At 38.8% G+C, this 20,038-nt stretch overlaps 1 protein-coding gene across 1 annotated transcript in view; it reads right to left on the bottom strand.

The window, feature by feature from the left end:
• The window catches only part of diaph2 (diaphanous-related formin 2), a 412,425-nt gene that overhangs the window by 155,182 nt on the left and 237,205 nt on the right, over nucleotides 1-20,038 (bottom strand). Inside the window, exon 23 of the mRNA XM_078261409.1 lies at nucleotides 5,049-5,150. Coding sequence (XP_078117535.1) covers nucleotides 5,049-5,150 — 102 coding nt within the window. The remainder of the gene's footprint in view (nucleotides 1-5,048; nucleotides 5,151-20,038) is intronic.

Below are 20,038 nucleotides of genomic sequence, written 5' to 3'. Positions count from 1 at the left end.
GGTTTGAAAGACAAAAAAAAAAAGAAACAATGTAGGAGTAGTTTGTATTGTATATAAACAAGGCCTAATTACAGTTGTGTAGTGTTCAAGTTTCTGAGAGCACATTTTCAGCTTATTGAAAGGCCCATATTCTGCCTTCAATACACAAATTCTTTTTGAGAGGCAAACTATTTCCCCATGTAAAACTGACACAATTGAAACTTTAGTGAAACAAGTGCAATGTGCCACCACACTTGCAGTACTATATCAGCCCATTATTGTAGGATCCACCCTTAAAAGTTTATGTATTAAGTAAAGAGCAACACTTTACTTTGTCAAGTTGCATCTCAATTGACAGGCAAATTGCACTTAACAAAAAAATAACACACATCTATCTATAAAAAAACAATTTATCTGTTAGAGATGCACCGATTGACTTGAATTTCACGTGATCGGCCATGACCGGCGACCGGCCGGTCAGTCTGACATATGCCGATTTTATGCCGGTCAAATGCACTTGGGCGCCGCATGATTTACATCGCGCAACATCAGCAACACACGTGCACACGCAGGGTTTCTGCTATATGCATGCAGCAGTGGCGCACCGCGCTCCATCAGCTGTTTATGAAATGTCATAAAGTCGTAATTATACACGGCTCTACAGAGCCGTCTGCTCTACTGATCTCAGGTGAACAGTCAGCCGCTCTCTCGCTCCCCTCTGAGGCTGAACTACTGGAACATGAAAACCGCACTCACGCAGGTCCCGTGAAAAATGACAGCTACAGTTTATCGGAAAATAGAGTTGGACACACTGACTTTGATGAGTTTACTGTTTATCAGACCCCAGATGAGACAAGAAGCTAACTAGGGCTGTAGCGATACACTAATCTCACAATACGATACGATACACGATATTCAGCTCACGATACAATATATATCACAATATTTAGCCAACGATACAATTCGATATAATTCGATACACTAACATTATTTTCTGAAAGATTTAAAGGGGACAGTGATTTTGGTGACATCTTGTGAGTGTTCCATTTACTTGGATTTAATTAATTAATTGAACTGAAAACTAAAAACATCAATTACACAATATATGTCTCTGACTGGACAGAGAGTCTACAGCTTGCAAATGCTGGACAAATTGAATCAAAGATGTGTTGAGAAACTTAATTCCATTTATTGAAAGCTTACAAGCCTTTGAAAAGTAAATAAAGTGCAGTATTGCAATTAACAATGGAGAGTTAAAAAGTGCAGCAAGTGGCTTGTTTTGAACAGTTTCTTTGACAGCTGTTTTAGCTTGACACTGAACATATGAGGTAGCCAGTCTAGCCACCAGGTAAGTAAACATAGTACCATGGCTTCTCCTCAGAACACACCGAGGAAATGCCGACTTGAGCATACGCTCTGCACGTGCGCGAAACGTAATACGTCTCCATAGCAGCAGGCGGCGCTGCTCTGTATTGTTTCCATTAACAGTCTGATTGTTTCCCAGAAAATGAAAACCGGCAGCTGATTGGACAAACGCGTCACGTGGTTCTTTTTTCTCCGGAAATTCACAGCCAGACTGTCATGGCGGCTTGTTCAGAATACGATCTCATATTGTACTAAAATAGTTCACCGAAATGTGTTTCTGAAAACATTTTAAGTGAGAAATAGGCCATGCAGTTGCTGAATCTGTCTTCATTTCAGATCGACAAAGGTTAGTTTAAAAGATTTTCGTCAGATTTTGAGAGGCTCATCCGCTCGCCATTTCCGGGCGAGTCCCGAATGCCCTGCAACGCAAACGGGGGTAAACATGGGGGATTTGAATGGGATTCATGTATCGATACTCGCGGCTTAAAAATCGATACTTTCTTGGGAAAAAAAATATCGATTTATATCGCAGAATCGATAAAATTGCTCAGCCTTAAAGCTAACGTTAGCGAAGGCTGCGGTGACGGTCCCTTTGCCTCTGATGCACCGCTGCAGGAGACACTATATTCCTCCGACACGCTGTATTAACGTTACTGTTTAAAACGCATTCCAGGTTAGTGGGGGTAAAAACTTAGTAATCTTCCCTCAGTGTTTAGTTTTGTTGCTAAACTGTGTCGGTATAATGAGCGGTGACGTTAAATCATCTGTTTCAGGTAGCGTCTATTTGCTGGATTGTACCGAGGTAACCGCCGGTAGCTAATGTTAGCAGATAAGTCCGTTGACAGCAACGGTAGTGTTCATATTTATGCACAATGACACATAAAGCAAACTTGCTAAAAAAGGAACCACGCTGTTTTCAGGTAACATTACTGTTCAAACAAGCCTGTGTGTGTGTTTTGAGAAATATCTTTATACTGCAAGGCTATATTTATTTTATTTTTATTTGTTATTTATATATTATTGTATTGCCATTACCTGTTTCCCCTGTTTTCATACATACAGAAGTTTAGTTTGCTAAATATATCAAATTTTTTTTAGTTGGGTATTGGATGTGAAAAGAAGGAAATGGTTCTTCCATAACATTGCACTTTAGATGTGTGTGAATTTCCCACACCAGGAGTAATTTATATAGTTGTATTTTATAGCAATCAATTATCTGTTCAAAAAATGTTCTATGCAAAATGTAAAATATTCTATTAAAGAAAAGATAGAAAATAAATATTTGTGTGTGCTGTAAAGTGGTTAGAAAAAAATTAAATCGGAATCAGCTAAAATCGGTATCAGCTGGTCAAACTCAATGAAAAATTGGAAATCGGAATTGGCCTAGAAAATTGAAATTGGTGCATCTCTAGTATCTGTATAAAGGCACAAAATGCTTTGCAAGTGTGAATATTATGGTTCTCAAGCCTGTATTCTGCTCTTCACAATCTCTCTCAGTTATTTGGAAACTAATTTAGAACGTGAGTTCCTACAATAACTTTTCATAACGTGATTAAAAAAAAAGACACAAAAGAAATCCTATGAAGTACCACCACCTCATGACTATAATGAGTTGTCATCGTCATGTTGAATCTCCAGTGCAATTTCTGCTGTGACTAGTTTTAATGAACTGAACATCAACTGCCCTCTTTAGTAAATGGGATTAACCTCTTTCCTGCCTCCCTCCAGACTTTCATATGGATAAAGGAATCTAAACAGATTTGTCATAAATAATATAATAGCCTCAATCAATACTTGTGGGCTTGGGAGTGAAATCACTGGAGCCAGAAAGAAATGAGAGAAGAAATAGTTATGAAAATGTGAGGGAATTAAAACAAATAGGGTTGTGGCTGTAAGATATGTGGCAAAGCAGCAAACACAGACAAATTGTACAGATTGCTGCATAATCTGGTGCTTCAAGGCAACCTTCAGATCCAGCCCATAATGTTTCATTACTGCTCAAATGTATTAATGTGTATGGGCAAGTTGTCTGTCAAACAACCACCCCCCACCTCACTTCCTGCATGTATGTACACACACACACACACACACACACACACACACACACACACCTACCGTCTCCCTCACTTTTGAATTGATTTGTGTAGAATAAGGAGAAATCACAATGAAAGTGAGCACGTTGGTGACAGCTCTGGCAGAGTAAAGCTTGAACATGGCTTATTTCCCAGGGGAACTAAATAGCTTAGCATTGAGGAGCTACTTCATCAGCGGGGAGTTATGTGATCACACAATTGGTGAGACCACGAGGGAGACTGCCAGCCCCGTGCTTCATTAAATCTCCTAAAAGACATAGGCAAAACAAAACTTTGAGTGAAGAAAATAACTAGGGAGATGTAGCACATCTACGACCCTTGGGTCTAATTGAACACTTCTTTTTTTAAAACAGTGTAATGTAACTCTATGATCTTGTTGTAAAGTAAAGTTCAAAGTTAACGCTACCTTTTACAGTTGCATAAAGTGCTGGGTATTCGCTTGGCAAATGGATGGCAAGAGCAGTTAATTAAAAAGTAATTACAGCTGTAACTAGGTGAAAAGGTCAGCTTTAACGGCTTGATGATGTACTTCCCTTCCTATACAACTGATTTACAATACAACTCTGCCTTTTCAGTCAACCTCCATATAGGTGGAATTCCAGGTAGGTCAAGTTGCAGTGCATAGCTGACACACCCCATAATTGGAGTCTGAGAATGTGTGAAAAAAAAAAATATGTTGACGTGAGAGAAGAACACACAATTTTATTTTATTTTTTTCATTATTTTATTTTCAAAACCTCAATTTTGTCAATAGATAAGGTCAAATAGCAGATTGGGCCTTAAATGTTTACCCGGTTAAATTCCAGCTGCAACTACTTGCTAATCACTAATATTTGTCCAGTGAATAGGTAGTTCTTTTGATGACTGAAAAAAAAATTACTTTGTGAAGGCTACAGTCAAAGTTTAAAATATGTTGCCCCCAGTAATATTTTTCCTTTTGCTGCAAAAGATAAAACTCTGGCTGGTCATTGTAAATTGATTAGATGATTGGGATGCATCACCGAGCTGGGTTGACTGCAGTGGCATGTTTTTCAAAGAACGTTATTACAGACATGATTCTTAGCCTTAGGGTGTGATTTTATTATGAGAAAACATTGACAGTTGGTGGAAAAATATGGCATTCACTGAGTTCTTGTTGCTAGATCGTAATCAAAGATGATTGACATGTTCTGAGCAAGAGTCAAAAGTGTTTTCTTTTAAACAGCCTCTGTCATTTAGAAGTTGAAGTTAAAAAAGTGTAAGTATTTATTAAATATGCTCTTTATATGTTAAACGTTTTAATTAAACATTACTGCAACTCTCTGGAATGTATCCCTCTAAATTATACATTTCTTAATTTCCTTTCCCTTGCTAAACCACAGATAATCCAGCAGACCCCCACAAAATAGTGCATGAAACAAAGATGAAGGAAGACAGACAAAGGTGTTAAATTCCAGTGTGACTCTGTGTGAGGTATAGAGATACAGAGAGAGTGAGCAATAATGAAAAAAAAACTGAATTTCTCAACTGTGCATGCTTCCAAGTGTTTGACTATAGCAGACCGGGAGTATGATTGTGTATACTGTGTGTTCTCTTGGGACGATCCAGTAGTCACCAGGAAATTATACTTACCACAATGCCAAACTGCTCTGACTCCACTAGCTCTTCATATTCACCCTTTAGTTCCGCTAGCGAATTCAGCTCTTTCTGCTCTGGCAGGTTCTTTATCAGGTTCTAGAAATGGGAAAGCACACACAAACACAGACACAGACACAGACACACACACACACACACACACACACACACAGACAGACAAACACACACACACACACACACACACACACACACACACACACAGAAAGAAAGACCGAGTGAGAGAGAGAGAGAGAGAGAGAGAGAGAGAGAGAGAGAGAGAGAGAGAGAGAGAGATGTTAATAAGAATCTCATTTTCTGTCTATGTCAGGATAAAATTCACCTCAACTAGCTAACAGTTTGAAAGATAACTTTTCATAGACATGCAGTTGCTTCATATCAGCAACAGTTTGAGCATTAAAGTAGGATGGACTTTTCTAGAACCATAAAAGAACAAGTACTTGCATGTAAGACGTGTCACACATCTGTAAACAAATACAGATTATATGGAAGACTTCCTTTGGGTTCTGACAATGTCAAAGAAAAACATTTTCATCCCATATTTCTATCTTTATTATACCAGAATTCAGTCAAAGAGGTTTGTTGATGGTCTAGTAGAAGGATAAGGATAAGGTGAGGTCACTGCTCACAGTTGGCTTTTTACTGTGACAGTGGTGGCCATTAGCCAATTACCGAACATGTCAGGGACCTTCAGATAACTGACCTTTTACTGCATAATCCACATCACCTTGCAATTGTCTTAAAAGTACATGCAACGGGTATGCCATCATTTTGCTACTTATCTGTTAATTTCCCTTTGCAGAAGTAGCAACAACAAAAAAGCTGCTGGTGAGGTTGAAGATTAAGATGGAGATGAGAAAGATAATGGGAGGGGCTGTGCTTTCTGTAAATGTTAATTGTTTGTGTGAAGGTCAGCAAAGTTAATACAATTGACCACAGTGACTTCTTCCTCTTTTCTCAGGGGAAAAGAAGAAGAGGAAGATGTGCCCTTTGTCAGGTCTTCACAAAACTTCCCTTCTCATTAGCTCCCCAAATGTATTCAGTGGAAGCAAACTGGCGCAGGGTCACGTGGCGAGATGGGAGCCCAGACAGTAAAAACAGAGAGTAGACACTGCTGCTGGGCCACGGGCCTGGCTGACCACTCTATAGACCCTAGCACCACGGCCAGTGTCTACTGCCCACTAATGATGACATCTCTGTCCTTCCCCCAGGGAATGCAGCAATATAAAATGTAAGCCATAATGCAGGCCTGGCATTCCTGTTTGGGAGAGAGCCATTATATCAAATGTTGCTTGCTTTAGCTGAAGCTCCAATTAGGGTCTGCAGCAAGCAATGGTGCCATGATAATGAAGGCTTTTGATCATATCAGCAGAGTCAGAAAGGATTGTTGATGACAAAAAAAAACAACATATTTGTGTAATTGGATTTCTAAGGATGAAGTTAAATGATGACTGGGTATATGGTTTTCCTTTTATGTCTCCTTTTGGTTGAGAGCAATGAATATACTGTATTCAGCACAAAGCTAATGTTGATAATTATTCACTCTGACTTTTTGTAAAGACACACTTCATGATTCTGTTTTATATAAGTCATGACTATTTCATAGAGAGGCAAAATATTGTTTTTATTATTATTTTTGTTCAGGTATGTAGGTTTTAATTAGAGTTTTAAGTTGAACTGTTGACAGAAATGCATGTTTAGCTGTTCCTGAAAACCTCAACAGATTTGATAATTTGCTTTTTATGTAGTGTTAAAGGTCTAATGTGTAGAATTTAGGGCGATCTATTGGCAGAAATGGAATATAATATTTATAACTATGTTTTCATTAGTGTATAATAACGTGAAAAAGTTGTAAATCTAGACACGGAGTGGGTCTGCCATTTTGCAGCGTCATGTTTCTACAGTAGCCTAGAACGGACAAACCAAACACTGGCTCTAGTGAGGGATATTAACATTTTTGCGTCAGCCACCATAGTTGTCCTACACGCTTGACACACAGGAGAAGTTTCAGTTTGTTCAGTTAGATGCAAATAAATCCTACACACTGAACCTTTAAGTTTTAAAATGTGTAGTATCAACTACATAAACATATAAAGATTGATCCTATTCAAAGTAAGGTGTATGTAAGTATAACTATAATAAAACTCCAAGTGAACAAGCAAAGATGGGCCAGTCTACGGGATAGAGTGCAATGCATTGCATATAAAATGTTTCTCTTGAACTCTAAGGGACATCAGTAGCTGGATTAGTAACAAAGTTCTCCTTGAAAATGTATCGTTGATTCTGAGTGGAACGTCATCAACACAGGAGCAAACCATTCATCCATTACAATAGTCATTGCTAATACTGTGGCAAATCCGATTAATTAGGCTGTTCTTCTCTGGCGTTGCTTCCTGAGCAAAGATGAACAATAAGGGGAATGTTTTCACCCTTGTAAAGTAAGTCTTTTACAGTGCCTTTCCATTTGAGTTGAGTCTGGTTTAGCATAATATACTGTAGATATGAAGAAAAAAGTGTTCTTGGCAGAGCCTGCTGAATGTATTTCAGCACATTTCTAACAGCTGGAACATACTGCACGCATAAAGGCTGTTTTACGCTTCTGCGTCAACTCCACACCATAGCTACACCGTTGCTCCTACGCCGTCGTGACCCTTTCGGAGTTCTGCGTCGGGGTTGCTTTGCATTGCGGTGCATTTAACCGCCATAACGTTAGGGGGTGATAAGTCCGAGGTTATTTGCGAAGTGTCTGCTAGCCAGTTTATGTTATGTTAGCAAGCAAACTTTAGCACAACTGCCCACAAAGTACTGCTTGCTGGCGAAGTGCTAATTTGAAAACGTTACTGACATATAGACACTTTACAAACGGATAACCCCATCATTGTAACCAAAATACGTCTGAGTTTATTTGCAAAGCTTATGTCAGTGAACTAGCATGTTGCTACTCCCCACAGTAGGCTGCTTGAAACACCGACTATCAACATACGGGACGAGCTGAACAATCACAGTCCTTGCGGTTTGCGTCGCCTCGATGTGAAGTTACACATTTTTGGAGGTGCACGTCGCTCAGAGAGGGGTTCGCGGCGACGCACAGGGGTCTGCGGGGGTACGCGGTCATTTCGACGCAGAAGCATAGCACAGTTATTTTTATTTTGGCGCCCATGTTATCCAATCTGTCCGGCCACACCGGGCGCGTAGCGTGTGATACGCGAGCGTATGTGTCAAGCCAGGCAGGTAATCACATACAGGAAGACCACAGTACAGCCGGATCTGTCTTGACTTGACACACACACACACACTCACACTCACACACACACACACACACACACACACACACACACAGGCTACAATTAGCACAGTTTTCCCCATTCATCCTGTCTTTCTATCAGAGAGAGAGAGATCAGGCGCACGATCAGGCACGTATATACGCTACGCGACACTTATGCGTGCAGTGTGTTCCAGCTGTAATAATGTATGTTTCTGTTTCCAGTAAAGCTGTGCTTTTGATACTCGACAGTAATTTGTCAGCATGCAGAATACCATGATTACATCTACAAACATACATACACACAAAACTAATGTCATTCATTGGATTTGCCATTTCCAAAGTTGCCTTTGTAATTACATTAGGAATGGATTGAAAGTTTTGAGAGAGGTGAAATTAAAACATTGAAAATGCTACAGTTAAACGCATCTGAAAAACACAGACAGAAGAATAGGTAATGGAAAATCGAATCCACCTTGTGCTTGTCATTTCATGTGTCTGTCATCTTGTTAATTATTAGAGACCCCACAGAGCACAGTTGACACAAAGGCAGCACCATATGTGTGGCAATGTGGGAGACTTGGTGATGATGCTGGGCCAGACTCCTCACCACACGCCACCAGACACACACAGCAGTCTAGGGGAGATTACTGGAAGTATGCTAGCAACACTACACATTCATTTACCGCCTTGGGCGAAGATGAAGGCGCTACTTATCAGCACACGAGCCAAGAAACACCATCCACCAACAAAGCAAACTGCAACAGCAACATTTGGATGTTCAGGTTAAAACCTGGTTATTCTGCTCAGTATCATTTTGTCAAAAATAGAAACAAATTGTAGGTTAAATTGGTGAAAAAAGTGAATATATACAATAATTGGTAAATGGATGTGGCACATTTGCTGGAAAATACAAATACATGTTATGGTAAATTTGTTGATGCAAGTGTCCCTGCCCTTACAGCTTTTGTTGCAAATACAATGCTGTGATTGATTTGATTGTACAGTTAACAAGCAACTTCATCACAGGTTTAGTTTAGTCAAAAATGTGTGTACATTACGTCAACCAACAGAAAATGTGCCCAAGAATAGTATAGGTTCTATCTTGCACCCAGCACAATTAATTTTGTATACCGACGCATGTATCGTTCCTATTTTGCACCCGATGCACAGCGGACTTTTCCCTCCACAGACTCACCTTGGTAAATAGGGAATGAACTTGCGCTCCCGGGGGCGGTTCAGCAAAAAGAGGAGGCGTGTTCCGGCGCAAACGTTCCCTAGTGCTATTTTGCAGTTTCAGAAAACAATTCCGTCACAGACCAGGAAAAACCTAGTCTAAAGTCAGTGGCGCGTTATTCAGATGCTATTTTAAGGGTGCATGCTTGGCCGTAATGTAGAGTGTATAATAGCAATCCGTCATTGGAACAAGCGTGCCTGCTTTTAAAGGGAATGTGAGATAACGCTCTGATTGGTTTATTGCATGTTACGCCCAAACCACACCTATGAGTAATGTAGCTACTTCAGATCAACCCATTTTAGATTTGCGTCGGGCGCAAGAGTCATTTCTAGAGGGTTTTCACGGCGCGTCATCAGACTCGAAGTCACCATGTTGGAGGTACTCCGCATCACAACATAGAACAGGCACTGAAGTAGAGTAAAATGGGTAATTATTGCCATGTTTTAGGTTGCACCAATAGGTCAGACCGAGAAAAACATTTGGAATATTATCGACTTCTAAAAGTTATTAAAAACCAGGGAGAGGAATGTCAGAAGTTATCAGAGGAAAGGAGGCGCTTGTGGTTGGCAAAGCTCAACCAGGATCTATGAGGGAAAACTTTGTCTTATTCGGTCTTTGAATTGAAAAAAAATAACTATTGAGAGTCACTTGGCTACACCTCGAGTATCACAATGATATCATACAGTTAAGGTTAGGTTGATTAAAGACGTTATTGCATTACGTACTTTGGCCTTCACAACACAACGGTCGTTAATGACTTGGTACTGCGTCTCCCTCACCCATCCAAACACCATCTGGTTATAAGCCTCCAAACTTTTGTAGGATTTAAGGTCTTCCGCTGTGTATGGGCTCGGCGAGAAAACCATGTAGTTGACTATATCGGGATATGCAACTGAAGGAAGAATCACCGGGTTGCCATGGATCCAAGAAGAGGGAGCCAACTTGTAGGGATCTGCACCGCCAGTAAACTGTAATTTCTCAAAATATCGTACCTTTTTTTGTGGTCCAAGTCCTTCCATGCCTTTGCATCTTGGACGCGTTTTGATGAGCTTTTCTGTTGTTTAGACATAAAGTATTAAAGTATCCAAAGTGCACAATACTCCATTACTCCATTCAGTTGTTTACACCGAGTGCCTCCAATATGGCCGTGCATCCAGGTTACCACCCAGAACGTGACATCGGTGAAAACCCTCTATTCCGCTGGTATAATAGCAACAGCGCCCGAGATCTGCCCACAAAGCTACTTGCATTTGGCGTTTGATACTGTTTCAGATCGTTAAAATAGGGCCCTATGACTTAATGTGTCAACAGAAACTGAAAATGTAAAATGTGCAACTAAAGTGCATGGATATCTTTTCAGTATTATGCTCCGTTCTAAGGGTATTTTTTGTCCCCCAGAAATGCTCCCAGGTTCTGGCACAGCAGTTGCTCTCCTACAACCAAACAACAGTTATGGTCTTCATTTCTGGATGTATTCTTCTTCTGCTGACTACTGCTCCAGTAGTGTATATTTTTATGCATATCGTTATCTAGCTCCCAAAAACTGCCTTTTGTAAATTCTGGGTTGGATCATTAAAATATGTATTCAGCCGTCAATCAACCACATGTTAAATAGACAGATCAGAATCAATTAATTCCCATTTGTCAGGGAAAGCAGGCAGTCCAATAACACATGCACAAGCACAAATAATTTGCATCAGTGTGAAAATATATGAATAATATACACAATGTGCCTGCCTGTAAAAATGTGATAAAATTCAATTTTAAAGAATAACCATAACATTAATTTACAGATAATTGTTTTTTGGTTATCATATTCAAAAACCGATAAGGATATCATTGTAAACTATAACCATTGTAACTAATACATCAATGTATTATAGATTTACTGTCAGCAGGTCAACTCAGGACTCAGACAACCTCGCAACACTGTTACTGGTGTTTTCCCCTCACTTTAACTTGGAATTGTGCGATTTTGGTGTATATACTGTACAGAAATAAACAAGCAAAGTCAATACTGGTAAAATAATTCCACTACTGCTACCCAGGCAGTGAAAGATGTACTTGAGGAATGCAAGCCGTTGTGAGGGTAAAGGAGAGTGTAAAAGTAATGAGATACAGGTTACGGTTCACTAAACTTTGTAGAATATGACAGTATCTGTAGGGCTTTCACTTCCATTCTTTGATCTCTGCTGCTGTCAAATAGCTTCCAGTGAATCAAGTGCAGTTTCAAAGCACCTGTGAACCATTGCCAAGTTAATACAGTTTAAAAGGGGAGTATTAGGCATGTATTAGGCACACACTTAACCATACAGTTTACAGCACTGCATGCTGTTAAAACAGCAGGTGCTAATGTAGTGCAAATTAAAAATGCTTTGATATTGAGAATACAACGAATGTCAGTAAAAGTGTGCACTATTCCACACAAATTATAATGCTCCAAAAATGTACATTAAGCCAAGTTGAATTGTAATGTTGTTGTGTGGACCAGAATGTGTAACATGTACAACACCTACCTTGTGAAAAAATAATTAGAGCACAGAGAAGCATATTCCCAACAGTAATGTCAAAATGATAAAGAAAAAAAAAAACAAGAAAGCTTTGGATATAGTCTAAGACATGTCAATCGATAAAGCTTTTCTCAGAGCAATAACGTCCTTATTAAAACTGGGTTAAATAAAGGTGAAAAGAGAGAAAATCACCTGAAGTCTACATGATGATCTGAGTAAACTGTTTTCTTCTCTGCTAGGCCTATGGGAGGTCTACAACAAAGACACAAGAGCAGCCATGTCTGCTATGTGCTTGACAGATGTGATTTTCTCCTTTTAATTGATTTCCTCCTCAATTTTGGGAGACAGTGAACCATGTGGTATTCTGCCCATGCTTTGTGATGAGAATCAACATCTCCGTGCCGTGACACCACAGCAGGCTCCCTATCAGGCTCACGGCAAATCAGTAAAGACTTCAGTTTGAATCAATAACAAAGTAATAGACAGACAACAAGAAATTCCAAAACCAACGCTTGACAGTTCCAAAAAAGACATTATGTAGGATTTCAAAAGATTTTGTTCAAACTAAGCTTAAGAGTCAAAAGAGAAAAAAGTACTTAGCACAATAAGTGCTAGTAAAAGCACAATAGGTTGGGGGTGTAGACAGCATCCATCTTAAACAAAAGGTTACAACCACAGAACTGGAAACTACTGAATATGTGAAACAAAGGCTATCAAGTTGTTGTTATCAAGAATTGGGACAGTTTTGACACATAATGGGAGTGCGCCCCTTCTTAATTTTACGTTTCTCGTCTGAATATTTAGAATTTATAAAAACAAAATAAAAAAATCATGTGTAATATGAAATTATATGTAAATCATTTACAATAACAATACAGGTTAAAAATGTTCATTAATATAAGCAGACGTCTTCAACATTTAACCTCAACATTAGAGGAGAACCTACAGATGAAAACAAACAATAAATGGTAAATCTTGTCTAACAGGTAAATATGTTAAACAATGAACATCAGTTATATAGGACATTGTAGTCTTACAGAATCTAAACCCTGCCAAACAGTACAAACACCTAAAATCTCAATATGAGCAAAGCTACAGTGACAGGTTGACAGGCAACAAACTGAGTGTGACAGATTCTAAAATTGCATTAAAACTAAATGAGAAATGCAGTTTGAGAGAAAGACACAAACGCAGTGAGAGGGAGGGAAAGAGGCTAAGAGAGAGATAGAGGGGGGATGGATTAATTTAAGGGTTGGGGCTGGAACATCTGACATATTTACTGTGACATTAAATGTGTCTTTTAGAAGGAAATGTGGAGGATATGTTTTTCTTTTTTTTTTTTTAAATGTGCACACCTGAGCACTTACATTTGCCATGAAAGGTGTGAAGCAGGATTAAGAGGGAAAATAACCCAGCAAATAAGGAGTTCACATAGAGAAATAAAAAAGATAAACAGAGAGAATTTGGTGAAGAAAGATACAAGAATAGAGAGAAGTAACAGAGACAGAAAAGAAACAAACAAATAAAAAACAGAAACAGAAATAAATAAACAAAATGTTTAAAGCTCATTCAACTCTAACCTGAATCTATTGTGAGCTTTTAAATATTGAGTATGCCTCATAATATGAATGCACATATTCTAATTTATTGACATAAACTTTGATAAAAACCTAATACATGAAGACAAGGTAAATGCAGAGCATTGACTTAAAAAACAAACTTGTCAAGGTGGAAAAAAGGGGATGCACTTCACTGCACTGCATTGAGATCATCTCTCATTTGGGATTATTCTTCTTTGACAATGTCTCATACAGTCATCCTAATACAGTGCTAGTATATAATGAGGCTGTCAATGAAATAAGAAGAGAGCTAGCATGCAAAGCAGTAATATAAATTAATTTGTTTGTGGAGTCTTCTGTCTGAGAGTGTCTGTATGAGTGATGTGCCATCTGTCACAGAAACAAAGACACTAAATTGGAGAGTGAAAACAGAAAACAAACGTTGCTTGGTTAAGAAAATACAGCACCCAGTGTGCCTGAGGAGAGACTGCATGGACTCCACCTAATCAAAATGTAACTGTTGTGCTGCATTGTGCATAAACTTGTCTGTGTGTGGGTGGGTGTGTGTGTATAAGCCTGTGTGTGCGTGTGTGTGAGCTGTTAATCAATATTCAACCTGGGGACAGAGTACCTGACCTGTAGCTAAAGATCAGCAGTGTGGTGATGATAAGTGCAAAGAACATGTAGTACCTTGGGTCCTGGCCATCAATTTCTGAGGTGCATTTGATATTGCACCAAGCCTCGCCTCTCTTTCCCCTGCCTTTACTGTGTTTACTCTAATACTTCTCCTTTTCTGTCTTATTTTTTCAGCCCTACCTAATCAGCATAATGTATTTAACATTGAATTGTTAAATTAGCATTTGATGCATAAGAAAGTTTTGTGCTGTGTGCCAAAATAAACCACAATTAAGCCCAAGGAGGACCCAATTTCTCCTGCTTAAGCTCTAATCCAACAGGCCCAATGCATTGCCATACTTATCACCTTGCCCCACATGTGCATTTTTACACCATGCAAATGATGCCCGACAATGTGCCAGGCTGCTACAATCACCTGTTGTTACAGCAGAGAACAAAGGCTGGCATGGGCACTGCCAGACCCTGCAGCCAATGAGCTACCACGTGTAATGATGGTCCATGCATATGAATGAGCATCGTGGTGATCTGGGTGATTGACAAGAGAGATAAACAATAATAACAAGCATGGCTAGTAGGAAGGACTCCTGTGAGACCTGGCGGAAAGGTTGTTGCCATGGCGAGGTGAAGAGAAGTAGTGCAAAGCCGAAAGCTGACAACGCTGGGGTTTACTGTGAGACAACCTAGTCAGTGTGTATTATGATTTCCTGGGACACACTATGTAATTAGCCATTTTTAAGGAAGGGAACATTATTATTTTTTAATATATATGTATATGTGAAAATAATTGGCAAGAATATTCATGTATGCATTTCCTGAAGGGCGGAACTATATAGAGCTTATTTTACACACAGGGCCCAATTGGGCACATACTGTCCCTGCTTCATCCTTATTTGGATGCCAGCCACTGTGGTATTGTGTCAATTCATAGTTTGAAATTATATTAAATAAAACACAGCCACATGAATGAAACAAATGTAATTTAAATGAGTGTTCATACTACAACAGCACATTTAATTTAGGTAGGGAAGGCAGACCACAAAAAGTCTGCAATAATAACAGATTTTTGAGAAAAGAAATGCATTTTTGAGTCACAATATTGTGGCCGTAGTAAAAGAGAACTTAGCATAGCTCTTGCTAAAATATGTGGCAGTATATAGATAGTTAGAAGCTCCATTATTTTCACTTCATTGGAAGTCTAGACATATGAAATATGTATATACAGTAGGTGTTGGTTTGACCCATTAATATGTCCTTACATATGGTATAATGACTACACAAATGTGCACATGATGCGACACAAATTCTAAAAAACTATATTACTGTATGTTTGCAGTATTACATACTTTTTACCTTGACATAGATTTCCATGCTGAATAAGGTTGTGCAAAAATCAATGTAATATGTGGAACATCCTACTGCTCACCTTAAATCATAAAATTAATACAAGTTTGTCTCACTGTTTACTTAAAAGCCTGGTATGTCAACCAGTATGTACTCAAAATTATACTCATTAAGACATGCTGAGTTTAAATACAAGAGATGCTGGACACTTCACTGCATTTCTTTGATATTCTTATATGTGTATTTGCACACAACGTAGGACACTATAATTACAAATGAATAGCGGTGGTGCAGTGTTAGTCATTAGCCTTTCCTTTTGAAAAGGAGATGGGGTAATATAAAATACACTGGCAGACATTAAACATTAAGAAGCTACTCTGATATTCCGCAAAACAAGCCCCCAGGGCCATATCATCCGCTGACAAGAGTTAGCTTACCACACACACCAAAAACTGGGCGTGCTTAAACATTTAGTGATGACTCCCTCATTTCAAGCAGCTAGATCACATGGCATGTTCTGAGTAGGGGTGGGGAAAAATAGCTAGCTCTGCAGCAGCCTACAAAACTGCTTTTATGGTTTGTTTGAAATAAATCCTCAGTCTGTGTGTGAATTTCTATGTCAATTCACTACTCTCTCTCTCTCTCTCGCTCTCTCTCTCTTTCTTTCTTTAGCTACATGGAAGTGGTTCAGGTCACCTTGGCCTGTGGGCCTGCATCTTGAAATCCTAATCTCAGTGTTATAATGCACAACTTTTCATTATCACTCGTTAATAAACATAGAAATGACGAACAATGTGTGTTTTTAAAATATTGCTTGATATACATTTAACATTACATACATTTTACATATCATTACTTTATACCCATGGAAAGCATTTAAAGCACTAGAGTGCAAGCTTTTTTTACAATAACTGGATCAAGTGTTACAATAGAAGAATAGTTTGAATATTCCTGCACCCACACCCACTTACAAGACTTGTTAGTATTTCTGTCACACAATTTATTTAGGGTTAAAGTCAAGCACTTATTTAAAAATATATAGTAAGTTAAGTGCACTGGAAAACCCTGTTCCCAAAAAGCTCAACACAAGAAAATCCTGACAAGCCCAAAGATATGGACTCGATGTGAGGTAATTTTTATGACGTGCAGCAGAAGTCTGCATTTGAATAACTTCCCGTGTATATTTTTATGTAACTTTTGAACTTCAGTGGCCGACTTAAGTTGCCAACAATAAATCCTTTGTGATTGTGCATTAGCTCTAATAAACTGAGGTCAATGTAGTGATGAGCTTTGATGTGACATGGTTATGGGCCATAATTGGACATCACAGGGACTCACTGCAACCACTACTATATATAGAGCATGAGGAACCTTGGCCTGCTTTTGCATGATGGAGGTAGAAAAGCTGATTAGACCTTAAAAAGCTCATATTTGTCTGGGGGGCATTATACGAGGGTTTGAATGTATTGTCGGAAATTTAAACATGTGTTAACTGTTATTTCATTGTTAACATCTCCCAAGATATGCCAATTAAGCAACGAGGGAATGCAAGGTAGTCCAGCAGAATTATTGTACAACAAAAATAATAAAAAAGTGGCAAGACAAAAGAAGAAGCTTGGAGAGCTTGGAGAGTACACTTGGTAAACATTAATCTAAATTCCTTGAAACCAACACAACTTAATCATGACTCCTTTGGAAAAAGTTCCTCCTAGAGACTGCAAACCATGTGTTATAAAAAAATACCAACATTGTCAGCCACTTGTACTTAGATAAAGATTTTCCAGAGACCATTTCCACAACAGAAAAGCGTTTTCAGCAGTGCTTCATCGTCACAATGGGCCAGCTTAGTACACCTTAGCACCTTAGCCACCTTGAAATGGAAATTCCAACATAATATGTTACACACTTAAAGTAATTTGGTCTAAATTGTCACTACAGTTCCCGAATATACAATAATTTACTATGACACATCTCCCGACCAAATTGTGAAAATGATTCAGTGCATAAATATTTCACTCTTAGTTAACACTACTTAGGCAGATAAACCTTCAAATTCTCTCTCGCTCTCTCAATTGGAACCTAATCAGGATGAAGGACATAATGTATGATTAGATTAGATTAAACTTTACTGTCATTCTGCAGAGTACAAGTACAAAGACAACGAAATGCAGTTTGCGTCTAACCAGAAGTGCAAAAAAGCTGATGTTGATCCAATTATAATATAATTAATGTTATTTACATTATTTTTCACTTCCACTTACTGTTGCTGATAATTTAGCGTTGTTGATACTTTCGCTCATCTTAATAAATTGTGCTTTTATAATAATGTGCAACAGCTGGACTAACACTGCTGCTGAACCTAATGTAAAACACTGACAAATCAAAAACATGAGCATTGCTCTACATTACAACAAAAAAAACTAAATTATGTGGGCTGTGTTTAAAAAATCTTAGGTAAGTAATGACACTGTTATAACAACATAATATGAGTAAAATGGTAATGATTACATGTCATAAGACACCCTACACTTGTGTTCTCAGCCTAATACATCATAGCAACCTTGCCAGTGAGCTATTATGAGTAACCCACTGCATGTGTACAAGTTGATTACACCATAAACTATTCAAGTTTACAAGTGCTTTTTTAATATATATAATTAATAATCTGGCCATTGGTTGGCCTCCTTGTGTTCTTTTGGCAGGAACTGTAAGGGCATTGGACCAAATACCGCCTTCTCCCTGAGGCAAAGAGGATTTTGGGACTTTTAGAGAAATCAAAATACCAAAGGAGAGCCAACTCAAGTCAATGACAGCAAGGTCGCAGGCATAGCCACATAATAATATAATATTTAATAATAACTCCAGTTGTAATGCCATGTAATGGGTTAGGGTAAGGGCCAGTTTATGTAGATAGTGTCAGACATCATGATTTAAACAATGTGAGTGAGGTATACACACTTAGCCAGGGTGATACTAAAAAGAACTAGGGGTGTTGGACATCATGTAGTGCCAAAGCAAATGCAAACACAAGGCAACCAGGACCCTGAAGCCCAGAGCGCACATGCCCGACTCTTTCACACAAAAACACCATCTACAGAACCTTCCCATGTCACTTCTGTTGCCAGCCAACAATAGTGATGAAAAGCTTTGTCAGGCTGTCAGCCCTTTAAAAGCAGACCTTTGCCAAGCTTTCTGAGGCTGAATCTGTTTTCATTGAGCCAACGTTCATTCTTGTCTTTCTTCTTGTCCTCTTCATCTCATTGTTATACAGGGTATCATAGTGGGGTGGCTCTGATGTCTTTTGGAATTTGATGAAGCTGACCTATACACAAAAGTGACCTCTGTCCACCAGCACTATGAATATTGTAGGCAAATGAGATGGAGAAAGAAAGAGTGAGAGAAAGATTGTATGCAAACTAGAGGTGTAAGAAAAAATCAATACACTTGATTGCGATATTTTATTTTGCAATACTGTATCGATTTCCAAAAAGGCAATGTTTATGTTGTGTTTAAACCCCCTACCCTTGATGGCTATGCTGAGACGCACCACTAGTGTCCTTGCCTAACAGTGCCTAACAGTGCCTAACAGTGCCTAACAGTGCCTAACGGTGCCTAACGGTGTCTAGCAGTGCCTGACTTTTTGCTAGAAGCTAACAATGTAGCTATGGCTGAAGGCTTTGGCCTACTTTAGCATATAAACATTAGCTCACTAAGAACCTGTGAACCACAATTCCAAACTGGCAGTTTGATTTTCTGTGTACTGAATTGTTTACCTAAAGTAAACTTCTTTGACTTTTATGAACATCATGTCTTTTTTTAAATATTAGTTTTTCTAAAAATATACTTTAAAAAAATCCCAATATATCGCCTTACACACAGTATCGAAATATATTGCAATATACTGAATCGTGACCCATGTATCGTGATACATATCGTATCGCCAGATTCTTGCCAATACACAGCCCTAATGCAAAAGTGTTTGCACATGTGTATAGAATTGCACACATGAATTGGGTGGATGATAAAAGACAGAATTGTGCAGGGACTAGAAGACAGAGGGGATAACTGACACTATCTATCCATTTGCATGTGCTGAACGTATGTTTGTGCGCTAGTCGCATGGCGATTAAAATAAATAAGCATGCAACAAATTGTAAAGATTCATATGGAGTCTGGATGAATGGTGAGAGCCAGGACTGTCTGCCACCATTCAGGGATGTGTACATCATCTCTGAGGCGCTGATGGGCCCTAATGCAGAATAAGGAGAGCCAATCAACTCCTGTCTATCCACTCTGCCAGGGTGACACATTGTAGAGGTACTTCAAGGCCAGCGCACTGCCACATTCTGCAGACAAATCATTACATTAGACATGTCGACTGAGAAAAAAGATAATAAGATTGAGTTACAGAGTTTCAGATGCGT

Source organism: Sander vitreus, chromosome 10, assembly GCF_031162955.1.
Source record: "Sander vitreus isolate 19-12246 chromosome 10, sanVit1, whole genome shotgun sequence".
NCBI classification, from domain to species: Eukaryota; Metazoa; Chordata; class Actinopteri; order Perciformes; family Percidae; genus Sander; species Sander vitreus.
Note: the sequence above shows the minus strand (reverse complement) of the source record. Positions and strands in the feature narration are given on the sequence as shown.